General features: G+C 42.4%; 1 protein-coding gene across 3 annotated transcripts in view; it reads right to left on the minus strand.

The window, feature by feature from the left end:
• Positions 1–529: 529 nt before the first annotated feature.
• FUBP3 (far upstream element binding protein 3) overlaps positions 530–16,835 on the minus strand; it is a 93,711-nt gene continuing 77,405 nt past the window's right edge. For 2 of the 3 annotated variants that reach the window (XM_030207827.1, XM_030207825.1), the window contains exons 11-18: positions 16,536–16,636; positions 16,096–16,237; positions 8,438–8,598; positions 7,543–7,616; positions 5,373–5,449; positions 2,765–2,836; positions 2,369–2,496; positions 530–1,645 (exon numbers count right to left, since the gene is read on the minus strand). In XM_030207827.1, coding sequence (XP_030063687.1) covers positions 1,637–1,645; positions 2,369–2,496; positions 2,765–2,836; positions 5,373–5,449; positions 7,543–7,616; positions 8,438–8,598; positions 16,096–16,237; positions 16,536–16,636 — 764 coding nt within the window. In that variant the 3' untranslated portion in view covers positions 530–1,636. The remainder of the gene's footprint in view (positions 1,646–2,368; positions 2,497–2,764; positions 2,837–5,372; positions 5,450–7,542; positions 7,617–8,437; positions 8,599–16,095; positions 16,238–16,535; positions 16,637–16,835) is intronic. The other variant, XM_030207828.1, reaches the window with a different exon arrangement.

Genomic DNA, 16,835 nt, shown 5'->3' on the forward strand with positions numbered 1-16,835 from the left:
CAACCTCTGTACACTAGAGAGAGAGGCTCCTTCATTAGATGTGGTCTCAGAAATTCATCTACATATATGGGTAATTCTTTTGTTGGTAACAGAGCCTGGGACAGCGAGTTCAATCAGTGAACACGCACTTAGAGAAAGCAGCAGATGCAAACATGAGGCAGGGCAGGGGAAAGACGATCAAAACGCAGAGTGAAGACCAACGTTCCTTCTCCCACAAATAACCTTGTGGGTTATTTTATTAGAGAGAGTGTAAACTGCAGCGGTCAGTCAAACAAAATACAGTTTCTTTCATATCAGGCTTAACATTATCCAACTGCATCTTTCTGCCACAGACAAACATTTTGGGCATTATAAGAAAAATAACAGAATGACAGAGAAAACCAAGAGCCAGTACCCTCGGTGACACCTGAAAATGGAATGTTCCCACTGACCAAGTAAAAATGCAAGAAAAATAATCACTTCAGTTTCATTTTTTTCCTTTAAAAATACATTTGTCTGTACAAGAAGCACTACAGTCAACATCCAAAAATCATATCATCCCTTTTATTAAATCAAAAAATTATTTCGCACATCCTGTAGTTAATACTAGATTAATTCATTTATTTCTTTTCTTCTAAAGTAAATTTGACAAATATTAGATAAGAAAATATTTAAGAGAAAAAAAAAACAAAAAAAAAAACCAAAAACAAATACACACCCTGGAATTAAAAAATAGTATTTTTTTTTCCATACTGTTAAATGTTCCACAGTGTTCATGTTAAAGATGCTATATAAGCAGATTCACTTTTTATATTAAAAATAACAGTATTTATATTTCTGATAGCAGAAAGGAATTTGTCTATTCAAACAAGCTTGGAGGTCTTAGACACACATATGCAACTTCTTGATACATTAGAAACAACTTCACTGCTAGAAAAAAATAATAAACATTCTTTTATATTAACCCTTCAGAATACTAGAAATGATACAAACCCTCCCCCCCAACCTGCATCTGCAGGCGGTATGCCAACGCTATTACAGAGAATCCAAAAAACCACAATTCATACCAGAACAGGTGCCATTTTAAAAATAGTCAATAAAATCAAAAACAATCAAGATACATGAAATTAGAAGTAAAACATTTAATGAATTTACATATTTAAGAATATTTAAATACTGTTTTAAAAACTTTTCAGATTATTTTTGGTTACACATCACCTAAGACTTCCAAGCTGCTCTCTTTGTTGCAACAGAAAAAAGTTACAAAAACAATTTTTTTATTAATAATAATAACAATAATAAAAACAACAAATTAGAGGCTGAAATGTCACTTGCTCAGGGGTGCGATTTGGTGCCTGCTGTGCTCCAAAAAGAATCCCAGAGATACAAATTTTGGAGATAAAAGAAAACAGGAAGGAGAGACTTCCCAGCGTGTCCGTTAGTTATAACACGTTAATGACGGCTCCTGATTCTTAGAAAAGTCATTCTAGATTATCCTACAACTAGTGTTTCACAAATAAACAGAAAAGTCTTCATCAAAAGGCTGCAAAATCTAGAAACCTCTGTTACAAAAACGGTTCCTTCCACAATGATTCCAAGAAAAAAACAAACAAAAAAAAAGGCAAAAGTGAAAGAAAAGGTTGCCAGGTCAAGTGTTCTAGTGCTCCTACAAAAAGGATGAAAAAAAAAAAAAGGTGTTACTTATATAAGAAGTAAAGCAAACACACTGTAAAACACTCCCCAAGCCCACCCTCAAAGATCCCTCCATAACCACCCACTGCCCATTAATAAAATGTTTATCTAGAGTCAGATACCTAATGTACCTGAATGTAACTCACTTTGAGCTACTACTGAAAAGGTGTGAGCTAAATCCCAATAAATAAAAACCCCTCCTCTGATACAGGGATAGAGTCGACCCACTCTCCTTTGCCCCTCAAGTCCAGCTTTTCAGGACTGCCGAATGCCCTGGTTTTCAGGGAAGCCAAACTCTAAAAAATTAAGCTGTTGTTTTTTTTGATCAAGCATTCTTTTATTAAATTGACCAAGTTCACATAAGAGAATATAAGTATGAAATAAAGGCAAACAAGAAACAGTGTCATTCTTTGCCTGAATGATGTGAAAAGATGAAAGTAAAGGTACAAATTTCACCCTAGTACTTAGATTAAACATATTCAAACACAGCTGGAGATATCTTGAAAGCCAACCCTGTTTATGGCACTTGCCATCCCTACTCTAACAGAACTTCTTCCCATTAGATCACTGAAGTGGCACCTGTCCATTACTATCTGCATGGCAAAGACAAAATAGACACAGCTACTGCTCAGGAGGATGAAGAGCTGCAGAAGTATAAGAGCTTCTTTTTGCCCTGTGAACACTATCCAGTCCTCACCTGACTGTGTGCTTGAGCCTGTCCCAGGGTCTGTCCATAGTAAGCAGCTTGCTGTCTGTAGTACTCTGCCCAAGCCATGGTGTAGTCCGGTTGGGAGTTCGGCTGGGATGCAGCACTGGCAGCTTGAGCTGTCCAGAAAAAGCAAGCAGGTGAGGGGCCAAGGGAATATTTACTGTGTGAGAATCCTAACCCAGTCCAAGCCTGGATGTAACACAGCTCCTTGTTCAGCCCCCAAACCACTCCCCCCCCCCATCAGAAGCAGTGTGTGACACACCCCCAAGCTTACTGCATTGTGAGAATATAGTTTGGGATCCAAGGGGCACAAAAGTCAAAATTTGAAACAAAATGCAAGAGCCATACAGAATTGTGCAAGGGAGCTGCCCCAGGTCTACATACTCTGCTTTTTGTAATACTCTTCCCATGCTTTGCTGTATTCAGACTGACTGTTCTGCTGCTGGCTCTGCTGACCTGCACAAACAGAAGAAACGCATTCTGTTTAGGATGGAGCAGTGGTGTGCTGGTAAATTTTTAACAACAGGCTCACTCCCGGTCCATCTCGGCACCCCTCCCCCCCCCCCCCCAAATTGCAGAGGTGGCTATACTCGGGGAGAGAGCCTGGGGGTGGGGGGCAATGCATTACTCTCTCCGGGGGAAAATTTTTTTTAAATGCTCCCAGGTTCCGATCTAATTCATGCTTAATGTGGGATAAAATGCCATAAATAAGTAAATAAATAGATAGAAACTCTGAACATTGAGCACCTGATTCCCATAACATGACGTCTGTTTTAGAAGCCCTTTACCAGAAGAAAAAAAAATCTCTGCACCAATAACAGGGTTAGGTGTCCCTATAACCAGCCCATCCAAATGACACACTGATTACGATTTATAACAAACTACTACTCTACCTATGAAAACTTATTCCCTTACTATACTTCCTCTGTGTAAATCCCTATGCACAAGCCGGCAACATTTTTAAAAATGTAACCTTTTTTTTTTTTTTTTAACAGTACCCTCCCCACCTCCCTACCTATTATAGACCTCCTTCCTGCTCCCACGAGCTGAAGGGTCCCACTCCCAGCACATACCTGAAGGTAGTGTCCCTGGTGGTCTAGTGGATTCTTCGGGGTAGGAAAGATCCCCAGTCTTTCCTGCCCACTGCTGACCCTCCTGCAGGCACATCTTCTTTAAAATGGCCACAGAGACTTACAAGGGCGGCCTCGCAAGACTTCAGCGAAAGTCTCGGCAGCCATTTTTAAAGAGCGATGCGGTGCAGGAGGGTCAGCGCCGGCAGTGGGCTGGAAAGACCGAGGATCTGCCCCGTAAGACTCCACTAGACCAACAGGGACGCTGTGTTCAGGTATGCGCTGGGAGTCTGTGACCCTGCAGCTCAGGGGTAGGGTGGGGGTGGGGAGGAAGCCAGCTCACACTCCCAGAACAACTGGCTTAAGATGCCAAAAAATTTAACAAATGGCTCTTGCGAGCCAGCTCCAGCACACCAATGGGATGGAGTAACAACGGACTGCAGAGAACTGGCAAAACTCCTGACCTATACAACTAGAACAGTGCTTCCATTAGCATCTGACATTTACAGTTTCTTTCCTCATTACATCATTGCAAAGACAGAGGATACAAGACCCTTTCACCTGGCACAAGCCCCCTTGCTTCGCTCCAGCAGTCTCTATATAGTGCCAGAGATTTTCAGCAACACTACCCATATAGTGCTACTGAAAATCTAGAGCTAAGGGACTTGTACATTTATCAGCACCTGCTAAATGTATAAGTCGCTTTGAATATTGACCTGCATGTGTTTCTGGATACGTACATATGGGTCAGGATGTATTGTGTGTATGTGGAAGCACACAGAATAGACAGGGAAAAGCATTCTTCAGGACCCTGTATTACAGATCCGCCCAGTCAGATGAAAGAGTTGGAAGACTTGACCAAAGTTACAAGTCAAGCCCTTTTTTTCAGCAAAGGTCAGCGTCAGCATTAGTGTCCACCTGCCAGTGCTTACAAAGGAACAGTCTGAATGGCCTTTCTTCCTGCAACACCACTCCAGAGAATTGACAGTATTTCAGTTTATATGCATCGTTTTTATGAGAGGAAGAGCATAACAGCAGTGAAGACACACTGTGTGCAGATGAGAGGAGTGAGGCAGACGGGAAAGAAGGAATCCCTATGTGTGTTCTGAGATACATATTTGGTGGATCTGTCACTTCACAGAGCAGAACATGGGAAATCAAAGGCCACAAAGTGCAGGCTGAAACCCTTACACAGAGCAGAAGCCAGGGAGTCAATCTTGCCAAATTCAAAGGAAAATTATCCACAATTGTTTTTGTTTCCCATTTGTAAAGAAAAAAGCAGATATACTAATGAAGGGATACAAGCCTTTAGCAAAAGAAATCTTTTCCTAGCTAGTTCAGTAATAAAAGAGCAAATGAGGCGTATAGATCCCTCACAAACTACAGTACCAAAAAAAAACAGAAAAAAAAGAAAGAGGCAAAGATTTGCAGAAGACAAAGTACCAAATACAACAGAAGATCAAATGTCCAAGTCATATTCACTGATTTCTTGTACTAACTTCACTAAAATCTTGACACTTATGTTTCACCCCATCAACAACAGGAGTACCCCCCCCCCCCCCAAAAAAAAATAAAAAATAAAAAACACACTTTTGCGCAAAGGAGTCACAATACTCAAAGTTAAAAGGCTCAGAGAATGGGCAACCCACTCTGTCATCCCCTGATGGGACGAAACATGGATGTGTCGAGTTTTAAATGTATTTATATGTTCTGTAGTTATCAAAATAAATCAGTGAATGTTACTTGGACATTTGATCGCTGTTGTATTTGGTCCCTCACAAACTGCTGCGGGGAGTGATAGAAACTCCCCTTTCTCCCACACAGGCATCACTTCCCTACAGATACAAGCAAAGACTCTGCCCCACAGATGTTCATTTACATGGACCCTTTGCAAAATATGCCAAAGTACAAGATGTCCTTACTTGGGACTTGCTGTCCTGGTTGTTGCCAGGTCTGATAAGCGCTTCCCCAGCTTTGTGTCATAAATGCTGGAGGACCACTGTGAAGATGCAAAAAAAATAAGTGAACATCAGAGGGCTGTCAGAGATTATGTTATGAAGATCAGGGGCAGAGACACAGAATTAAAAAAAATTTTATTAAATGTTTACACAAATAAACCTTCCATCATAATAACAACAAGAATATGGTATACTGTAGTTCTTCAGCACACTGCTTAACATAACACCAAGATATCCCTCTATACTATCTATAACCCCCCACCCCAAGAAGGTGAAAAAAGCAGTATACACAAGATACTACCCCCAAAAGAACTGAATATTATTAATTGTCAAGTTCCAGTCTAGTCTTCCTCCATTTTTGGAAAGACTTCTAAACTTTGGGAAAAGCCCCCATTCTATTTTGGTGAAAAGCCATCAATTGTTACATCAGATATACATAATGCTACTTATCTTTCACCCTTGCCATGTCTGGAGTGGATGGTTGCTTCTGGGTTCCAGCTGAATGGCCGTAACCACATGGCTATCACTTTGCGCTGTTTTGACCCGTAGGTCCCACATTAGGAAACAGTATTCCATCTGCTTATCAATCCTAACCCCCATGATCTCCTCTGTTGAAGACAGTACCTGATCTCAATGACACTGCATTTTAGGACAGTGCCACCACATGTGTTGGAAAGTTCCTTGCTCACCGCAGTAACACCAGCATAGCCCAGTGCCCGCTCTGAATATCTAGGTTATGCGTACTGGAGTATAAATATCATTTATACAGGATCTTATAACCATTTTCTATCAGGTTACTTGCTATCGATACTTTTAAGAGAGATGCTGAAAAATCTTGCTCCATGTTTTCTGTTCATATCTCTATATCTTGCTCCCGTTCTGATACATATTTTAATGGTAGAGCCCCCTGCAAGAGTAGTGCTTTGTATAATTTGGAAATACCTCCTCGCATGCTGCCCCCTCTCCCCCTGAGCTACTTCAATCATCATTTCTTCATGTTGTAATTCATGATGCAGGATGTCTAATTTAGGGAAGGAATGGAGGCTGCACTAAATTCAAGAAATATTACAGCAGTGTTATCAGGCATGGAAGGGGGTGACGGTTTCTAGTTTCAGACCCTTCATGACTTTGACATAGAAACACTCACTGTACAAATCACTGAGAACACATTTTAGGAGTACCATGGGGATGGAGTGGAGGACTTCCCTAGGCATTCACTTAAGGGCAGTTTATACAGTATGATAAGTGAAGCTCAATTCAAGCAAGACTACCTTGCTGAGATTTCTCCTCTCTGGTTCACTACCACCTTGGGTAGAAAAGTACAGGAATTCACAAACCTAAACCAACAGCAATGCCTCCCATCTGACCATCTAATCTCCCCCACCTTCCATACACAGTATGTCCAAACCCTGCCACTGCACTGGCCTACACTGGTGGGACACCCCAAGGTCTTCTTGTTCTCCACTCTGATTCCACCAAGACCAGCAACGAGTCCCTTCCTCCTAGCCAAGTCCTGAAACAATACACATAGCCACCAAGACATATGAGAGACTGCCGCGGCCTCCACAGACTTACTGATGCTTAACTGCTCCTCAAAGGTTTCTTCAGCCTTCTTGGGAGGCACTGATGCAACTGTATTACTGCTGTTAAATAGTTGTAACCACTGCAATTGTACTAGTTAGGTTTTAACCATGACTGTGCAGTTTTTTTTGTAAGCCAGATACTGCTGTATCACCATTCTCTGCCCATCAGTTTCCAATTTTCCCATCAGCTATCTTAAATCTTTATATGACTAAACAAATATGCAAGCACTTGCTTTTGGTTCTTTTACCTGTTCCTCCTTCCTCCACTGTGCTCTATGCTTGTTATGATGGTCACTTATTCTACTGGGTAGACACATTTATCGTCTTCTCAGTAAAACAATATTTTCTGTTTCTTTGAATCTTCTTTTCTTCAGCTTCCTCATATAACCCCCATCCTCAAATTTTTATCTAACTATAACCCCAAAACATAAAAATACAGGAACAGGCTTCACCTTACAAGCGTGCTTAGTGAAATGTGGGAACATTTCTATCTAGCCCCTTATTCCTATCCTTATGGACATAAAAGTAAAACAAAAAACTCAATTACTTACTTTTGATGAGGGGCAGCAGGTGCTTGGCTGAATGGACTTTGCCCAAAGCCTCCAGGTCCCCCAAGCCCACTACCCTGGACACAGAAGAAAAACACAGTTTATCATTACAGATGCACCTCAGAAAGACTCCTACTGAAAAACACAAGGGGGTTGGATATTCAAAGCAATTTAACCGACAGAAATGGCTCCTAGCCTGTTTGGGGTTAACTGGTACTGAACTGGTTAGTGCCACTGAAAATGACCAGTTAGCATTTAAAAGCATAACCAGCTATTTTGGGAGCGTTCCAGGGTTGGAGTCAGCACTTGGCCAGTTAAGTGATGATGTACAGCACTTAACTGGCCATGGTCAGTCCTATTTTTACGCGGTACCCCATTAGCTGGTTAAGTGCTGAACATTGCACTTCTGGCTATGGTGTAGCCAGCTCCAGAAAATCCAGAAATTCAGTAGCAGTGCCCAGATGCGGCCCAGCACCAAGGGCTTCTTTTACTAAGCCGCACTAGCGATTCCCACACGGCAAATGAGAAGAAGCCCATAGGAACTGAATGGGCTGGGAATCGCTACCGCTGCTTAGTAAAAGAGATCCTCAATTTCCAGCCATGACGCTGGTGGCAATCAGCAAAACAATGAGCTCCACCGGCTGAATATCAGACCCAAGGATACTAAGCAGAGTTTATTATTTTATTCATTCTGCTTTTATTTATAGAATCCGTATGCAATATTGTTCTTTTTTCTTAATTCTTTTATTGTCTGTTAAGTGGTTCATTAAGTATGACGATAAATAAATATGAAACAACTAGAGAGCTTGTATGCTTTCTGCCTGGCATACAGAGCTGTTATTCCACTCATTCAGTATGCACAGCCCTCTTCCTCCTCTGTAGAGTAAGCCATACGCACCCCTACTTTCTCATCAATGAGATGTCTTGCAAGTTCAATCTGCTGCAGTAGCCCTCGGATGGTGAACACCCGTAAACTAGGGTCTGTGCTGGGAGGAGGATTCCTCTGTAGCTCCACGTGGGCTCCAGACTGCTGGTTAATGCTTTTGATATTTTCTCCACCTGTGAGAGGATTTTGGGATGAGCAAAGAGCAGAAATGAGATACATGTATCAGAACTGGAGAGAGGAATTTTGTAGTTTTGTTTTATATTTTATTATATGTGTTTATTGTGCTCCACTAGATTTGTAGATAGCGCATGCTATACATTTTTAAATGAAATAAAATTTTGAAAAAAAAATGTTAGAATGGGCTAAATAATGAAATGAAATGGCTGCTTGCTGGATCCTTCAACAAGATGATGGACTGTAGCAAGGGGAACCTGGACAGCCAGAGAAAAGTCTCTGAAAGCAGGGCATTCTTTAAAATCTTTTCCTGTACTGGAAATATATTCCTTTTCTTATAGAAACCAAAGTGAGAAAGGATGTTAACAGTTAAGGACAAGGAGAGCTAAGCAGGCAAACAACCGTGTGATAAGTAGTCCTTAGGATGGGAGGGTATGCAGGACTAAGATGGACTTCAAGGCAAGAGGAAGCATTTCTGCATTTTACTTATATGATGTAAACCACTTTAGGTCCTCTTGGTATATATGTCTATGAAGAAAAAGGGAAATCAGGAAATCCACAGTAACATAGCTCCAACCTTCTTAGCCCCATCTCCCCCATTCCACAAAGAACCTGTAGAGTGCACAGAGAACTGCACTATTGCTAATCCTGCCTCCTTTCCCAGACTAATGACACTAACAAGCTATGTGTTCATATGGCTGTATGGGCACACAAGAGCATCCTGAATAGGGTGCAGTGAAGGACTAAAGAAAATTAAGTTGATACTTTTTGGGAGGCGGGTCTGATTCGCTTCATGAAATTAGCTTCACAAAAGCTCTGGCCAGAGTTACAAAGACAGCTTCTGTAAGGAGAACTCCACAACAGTGACAAGCCGGTGTCACTCAACCATAGAAAAATCAGCAAAAAGACAGGGAGATAAGGAGGAGGAGGAGGAGGAGTAGCTATTCAGTTATGGTGGTAAAAGGGGATCTTTATGGCACAGTCCCACTGCTAACCTACAATAAAACCCCAGCTGAACATCTGGATCAGGAACACTACCAACAAGAAGTATTAAATCAGCTATGCCAGTGGATTCCAAACCTTGTCCTGGAGGCACCCCAGCCAGTCAGGTTTTCAGGATATCCACAATGAATATTCATGAGAGAAATTTGTACGCATTGTCTCCACTGTATGCAAATCTATCTCATGAATATTCATTGCAGATTTCCTGAAAACCTGACTGGCTGGAGTGCCTCCAGGACCAGGTTTGGGAACCACTGAGCTATAGTGTACTACAGAATAGTCTCCCCCATCAAGGAAAAGATATACTCCACTGCTGCATGAACTCATTTGGACTGGAGGCACCAAGAATGTTCATGTGTTACTAGTGACATCTGTAAAAAATGCAGGATTCCTCCAGTACTCCATGTTCAGGCAGTAAGATGAGCCAGATCTTCTTGGGATGGTGGGGAAGCAAGACAGTAATGGAATTCAACAAAGCCCAGAAGACCTTAGCAGTGAATACAGAATAAGTATGGTCTGTGGTAATGCACCAGGAAGCAACACCAAGAGGCAAATTAGAGATGGCCAGAAGGTGGATACAAGAGAATGGTCAAAAATTCCTCATTGTTGGTTAAGGAGAAACTAGGCATTACTTGCTATTTTTCTTTTTAGTCCCATTAGCCCAGTCCAGAATCTGTGGATTATGCTCATCCACCAACAGACGAAGAAAAAACAGAATTATGAGCTCTGCCCTATAAGGATACTGTACTGCCTGAGCTCTTCAGTATTTCAACAAAAGCAGCAATGGTACTACTTCATGTTAGTCTTCCAACCTGATTTCCAGCTCTCCTCCATAACAATGTTTTCCTCTGTTGTATCCCAAGGAATGCATGGAACAAAGGATAACCAGTTCTCTAAAATGAAACTCATACCACTTAAAAACAGAAAAGCAGGAATAGAGCAGTAAGCAGCAGATTATTGTGCAGACAGCATAGGCTGTGGATCATGGAGGGACCTGGACTGGTTTGGTGAGACTATAGGAAAGAAACTTAGCAGGTAAGACCTATGTTTTCCTTTCTTAGCGTCCTCACTAGAGCAATCCAGAACTTGTGGGAGGTAGCAAAGCCATTCTTAATGTGGGGGGATTCTGTGACCCCTGCTCAAAGAACCTGCATTGCAATGCAACCTTCTGATCTCACAACTCCATGCAGATTATAGTAATTTGCGAACGAACGTAGGAAAGACCATGTTGCTGCCCTTAAAATGGGAACAGGAGCTATCGCACAGACCACCACCCATGTGGATGCCTCCAGGACATAGACCGATGAAATGGCTGCCTTGAAACAATGTGCAATAACCAGTAGACACTATGACCAACCTCCTGTGTCCTTCAAAAAAAGACAATAAGATATTCAAGTTTCTAAAATTATTACTTATTTTCAAATAGCACTTAAGAAGCTGAAACATCAGCCTCCAAAAGACATAAGAAAGGGCCTGTAACTCTGACATTCTCCAAACTGAAGAAATGGTTCAAAGACATATTGCTTGCAGCATGAAATTCTCAAGTGTTGTTCTCTTAAACGGCTCAAAAAGTGCCAAGACCAACACTCCATCCAAAGTTTAAGCTCCAAGTGGGCAAGGTAGGCATACTGGGGATCAGAGATGTAACATCTGTTTCAAGAAATGAACCAGTTTAGGAAGAATGGCCAAAGGGGTCCTCTCTCACCACCTCTGAATGAAGCTAGAGGTACAACTTAAATCTTCAAGGCACCAACAGCCAATCTCTTTTGATGACCTTCCTGAAGGAAATCCAGAAAATGCGCAATGAATGTTTCAAAAGGAGCCTCCGCCTTATTAGCACACTCAATCTACCTGGCTCACTTTCTTGCCAAAAGCAGTATATGAATCGCTTATTTCCAGTAGCCACACCAACTTCAGTACAAGCAGAATATGCAGATAAGTCTCCCTGAGGTCTAAAGTCCATTACATATTCCCATGGTTGTACTGCTGCAGTCAACAACCATAAACTTTCATTCTGAACTGCATAACTTAGCATTTGATTCACACCTCGAGGACTAGAATAGAAGCAGCCCTCTTCTTTGTTTTTCTTGTTTGGCGAATCTGTAGGCAAACGCAACACAAGAGGAGGTTCACTGGGCCTTTTCTCTACCCGCCTCCTGATGGTGCCCCGATTCAATTTTTCTGTTTTGGGGCCGTGTGTTGGAGACCACTGCCTTAGAGGTTTCCTAATACTTCCCATGATGGTATCCCCTACTGAGAAAACTTCTTGAGCTGGAGTGTCCCAAATCCTCCGAGCTTCTAAAGTTCACATAAAATTGGAGAAGCACAAGAGAGCTTGGCTTCCTCAAACACGTGTCTATGGGAAGTACCCTCAATTAAAAACAGACTCTCCATAGCTCAAATATAGCCCTGGGATCACTGACTGGGACTCCCTGCTGTCTCCATGTCATAAGTGTGGTTGCTTTCATATGCCAGCTGGTTCCATAGATCTGGGAGACAAAAAACTAAGGACCTCCTGCATCTCTGAGACTTCTGTAGGTTCACCAGCACCAGAACTTTACCTAGGGCTGAAATTGCCTAATCATTGTTGAGATGCCTTCCATGGGGCTCCCACCATGACTGTCAGTTTACTGCAGCCTAATCCAACATTGCACTGATGGGAATTAACTTCTCAGCCTTGCTGTGATGCCTCCCGATATGATTGGCACCCTGATGCAGCCTCACTTGAATGAATGAAAATATCCTCTCAGTATTGGCAAATGCCTCCCGCAGGGCTCCCCCTGTGATCAGCATGTAGCAGTGACCCATGGTCAACAAACACCACACTGACTGGAACAATCCTCTTGGCACTGCTGAATGCCTCCTGTGGGGTGCTCCTCCGACCACCTTCATCAGAACAGTGGTGCAGGCCGACTGTACATCCAGTGGAGTTCTTCAAACTGCTGTTGTGGGAAGGAACAGAACCTGCTGTAAAATTTGAACTCCATGCTGCTCCTGACGCCAATAACCATAGTGACATGCCTGGCTGGGCTGCTCAAGCTTTCAAGCCTTAATTTACCTTATTCCCTCCAGCAGTCAAGTAACAGCTTACTTGCAGCCAGGGCTTACTGTACAGGATCCAACAGTAAGCAAATTTCCTCAAAAATAACTGGCTAACAGCCAAAGCACAAACAGGAAAGTATTGGGGGGGGGGGGGGGGGGGACTCAGACTCCTACGAGTGTCCCCAACTGGAACCCTGGATTTCTCAGCCTGAAGCATTCTCATCCAACCAGTCAAGTTGCTGCATGGACCATCACCATCTGCCAGAGACAGAGAAATACAGAAGACCTCAGGCTGCACAATGTCCCTACAGGGCAGAGTTCATAACTCTCTTTTCTCTGTTTCATCTGCTGGTGGATGGGCATAACCCATCATCTCTGGACTGGTCTGATGAGGATAATAAGGAAAACTTTATCCATCTTCAATAGAATCAAAAACAGACATTCTTGGGTTACAGGAACGCTTGACAATTCTCATGTATCCACCTCCTGGCAGTCTCTGCTTTTGTCTCTTGGTGTTACTGATCTGCAGAGGGCGTTTCGTCTGGTTTGTACCATAAAGTAAACCAGCTAAATAAGATTAGCTTTAAAATATTTATCTGTTGTTCTGATCTCTGTTTCTGTGTACATTAAAAAACTGGCTCACCTGGAAGCAACCCCATCAACAACCATGAGTGGCCCAATGCAAAGGAAGCTTGATCTCTAAATTCCCAACCTTGCAGTAAGATAAGAGCCAGGGCTGGCTCTGCCACTAGGTGGATTAGGCATCTGCCTAGGGCTGTGGTTCACAAACCTGGTCCTGGAGGCACCCCAGTCAGTCAGGTTTTCAGGATATCCACAATGAGTACTCATGAGAGAGATTTGCATGCACTCCCCCACTGGCCTAGGGTGTTAGCAATTGAGAGCGGCAGTAAAGCAACATCTCTTCTCCTCTCCCCTTCCCCACCTCATGTCCAGTATGTTCCTCCCCTTCCATGCTCTCACTGCCACTGATCTACCTGTTCCTGGGTCAAAGTCAAAAACAGATGCCACCAGTGTGGAGGACCTTAAACACAGGCTCGTGCTCATGTGCTCATTCCCCGACAAGGACTCCTGTGTTAGAGAGAGGGTGGGATCTGGTAGTGCTATAGAAATGCTAAATAGTAGTAGTAATAGTAGTGCTTGAACATAAGCCTGTATTTAAAGGTACCATGTAGCATGTCAGTGCTGCATCTGCTTGCAACTTCAGCCCCGGAAAGGTCATCTATGATGTTAGATACCATTGTATAGACCTAAGAGCACAGTTAGACCCCTCCCCCCTAGCTTGAAACAGTAAAATAAAAGAACACAGTTAGAACCACCCCCCAGCCTAAAACAGACACTGCAAAGATTCTTGTTACAACTGGAAGCAAGTAAATATAGCTGTCTGCTGCTCCTCTAAATGGAGCAAGATCAACAGCACTATACAGGAGAAGGTCTCTGCTTCGGGGAGCTTACCATCAGGCACAGCAACAGTAAAAAGTAGAACTGTTTAGCAACAGAACTGCCATTAAACTCAGAGAATGCTGAAAGGACACACTTATGTGTCACTGGAACATTTTATCCTATCCAAAAGTATCATTTTACTAATGAAACGAGGAGCCAATCAAAGTTATACAACATTTTTAGTCCAAACTGAAAAGTCTGAATGACAACATCAGGCTGCTCACAGAAGGCAGATTAATCTCCAATCACCAATAACCTGGACAGCTCAAAAGACCAACTCTGCCATTATTAAAGCATTTAGCATGTATCCCACCTTCCCTCAATATGCAAATCAAGGGATCCTCATGAAATGACACAATTGACATCCCTGCACAGAGCCTGAAGGAGTTCATGTAAGTTCATCTAGCACCCAATGAGGTCACTTGTTTGGCACATGGTGGTTGTCTATAGACTTTTTCAATAGTATCTGCACCCCCACTCCATTCTTTAGCCTGATGGGGGGCTGAAGCAATGCAACACTGGGCCCCCCAGCTGGATGTGACATCGTAAAGTAATTAATCACAGCCACTAAAAGGTTGAGCTGACAAGCGCTGGGCTGGCCACACTATCTGTCAATATTGCTGTATTTATTATGGAAATCTAGCCGGGGGCCCAGGAAAGCAAAGCAGAGTTCCACAGACACAATATGCCTCTTGACATTTTGATGCCCCCACCACCCAGACTTCAAGAGGGAGAGATAAAAAGCCCTTCCCTGCCCCCTCTCCAATATTTGCCGTGCCAAAATAAATAAGACTTCATTTAAATCTAGTTGCACAAGGAAAAGTCTTCTTATGTTTCCCTTTTGTTTCTGAGGCTGAGCCACGAAGTGACTAAGCAGCTACTGTTCAAGGCTTGGCTCCCTCTCCTGACACTGCAGAACTTGCACACACACTGCCACAAGCAGGACTGTAAAAACGTACAGACTCCAGCTTAAAAATAAAAACTATTATAATATATGGTAAATTTATCATGTTATACTTTTATGTGTGTATATATCTATATATATGTATATCTATATCTTTGTCCTGGGTCTAAAGTTATATTCACCAATACTTTAAATCCAGAACAGAAAATGTAAAGCCTAACATCAGTAGCAGTTGTAGTTGGACAGTAGAAAAATAAAGGAGTCCAAAGTTTGGTGAACCGACTCAACTGTCCTGGCCGCAAGGAATGCTTTCCAGGCTGGGCAGTCTTAGGTAGTAAAACTGTTGTTCAAATGCATCTCTTCATTTGTTAAAAGGAAGAGAACTGTAAGAAGAGGTAACAAATTCCATGATATTTCTTGCCCACTACTGCAGGTACCAGCACCACTGGAGTGCCTGTAACAAGTTGCAAGTCTGCCCAGTGAAGACCTTTTCCAGCTACCTGACAATGCTTCATTTAATTTCATTTCTTTATGTATGGGCTGGAATTTCATAGTAACATAGTAAGTGATGGCAGATAAAGAACTGAATAGTCCATCCAGTCTGCCCAACAGTCACATTCATTATCAATTCCAGATTAAATCAACAATGAACGTGATATTATATACTATATATTATATGGCTAAGCAAGGTTTATTAAAAAAAACACACAAAATAAGTAAAACAAAACCAAAAAACCCTACATGGCAGAATTTCGGTAATACTCCTACATCAGGAGTCCAGATTTGATATACATTACCCTAATGGGAACAATTGCACAGCTGCAACTCACACGGTAACTTCACTAGTGTTACGATTTAATAGAGGTACTGATATTTTGATAAAATGGGCCTTGCTCCTTCTATCTGGACCCAATAATTTGTTCAGGCTCCAGGAAAAGGGAAACCTTTTGGTTGTTTATTAGTGAGAAATGTGTAAAAATGTGTTTAATAATAGAAGAAAAAAAGAAAAGGAAGGCCCAGGAGCTGGAGGGTTAGGAGGGAGACGTATGGCCAAGCTAGACATGTCCCCAGAAACTGTAGCTCTTACCTTTGCCTATAACAAGCCCGCACTTGTCTGCTGGTACTGTGTAGGTGATTTCCTGCATCCCACCTGTTGTTCCAATGTTCCAGTCTCCACGACTGCGACCTCGGCCACGAGTCATAGGAAGACTTCCAAATCCATCACGTTCCTGCAGGGAGGAGAGATGAGAGTTACTAGATACCAATTCCCCCATTCCAAGGAGCTTCAGTTTTCAAGGTGAAGTGGCCTAAAGCACACAAAGTCAGCTGGTTAAAACAAAGCCTGGAAAAGATAAAGATATAGTGTAAATATAAAGAAGGGAGGGCCTCTAAAAAGCTTTTCAATGAACTGATGGCACTTTGCTGTTTTGTGATCACTCAGCTGAGGGTGGTGGACAGACTCATTTTTATATGCTTTGTGCACATCTTTGGGGTCTGGGTCTTGCTAGGATTCCAAGTTGTCCTTACCTGTGCTGTCAGAATGAGCTCATTAATCACATGGGCTGCGTGTTGACACCGTTCTGGGAGTCCCATGACTTGTGCTACACGCTCAGGACTAATGCCATCATCTGTGGAAGGAAAAACAGAAAAATCATTATCCAGAGAAATTGAACAAATGCATTTATCCCCATCTCAATGTGCACACCAATATGAGGCCTACCCACAGCAGTGGGAGGAGAGAAACCAAGATGTTCTGCAGCCTGGGGAACAACAAGTGGTTATGGGAGTGGAGAATATTTTATTTGTAATTTGCATAAAAGTCAACAA

This window comes from Microcaecilia unicolor, chromosome 6 (assembly GCF_901765095.1).
Source record: "Microcaecilia unicolor chromosome 6, aMicUni1.1, whole genome shotgun sequence".
Lineage (NCBI taxonomy): Eukaryota > Metazoa > Chordata > Amphibia > Gymnophiona > Siphonopidae > Microcaecilia > Microcaecilia unicolor.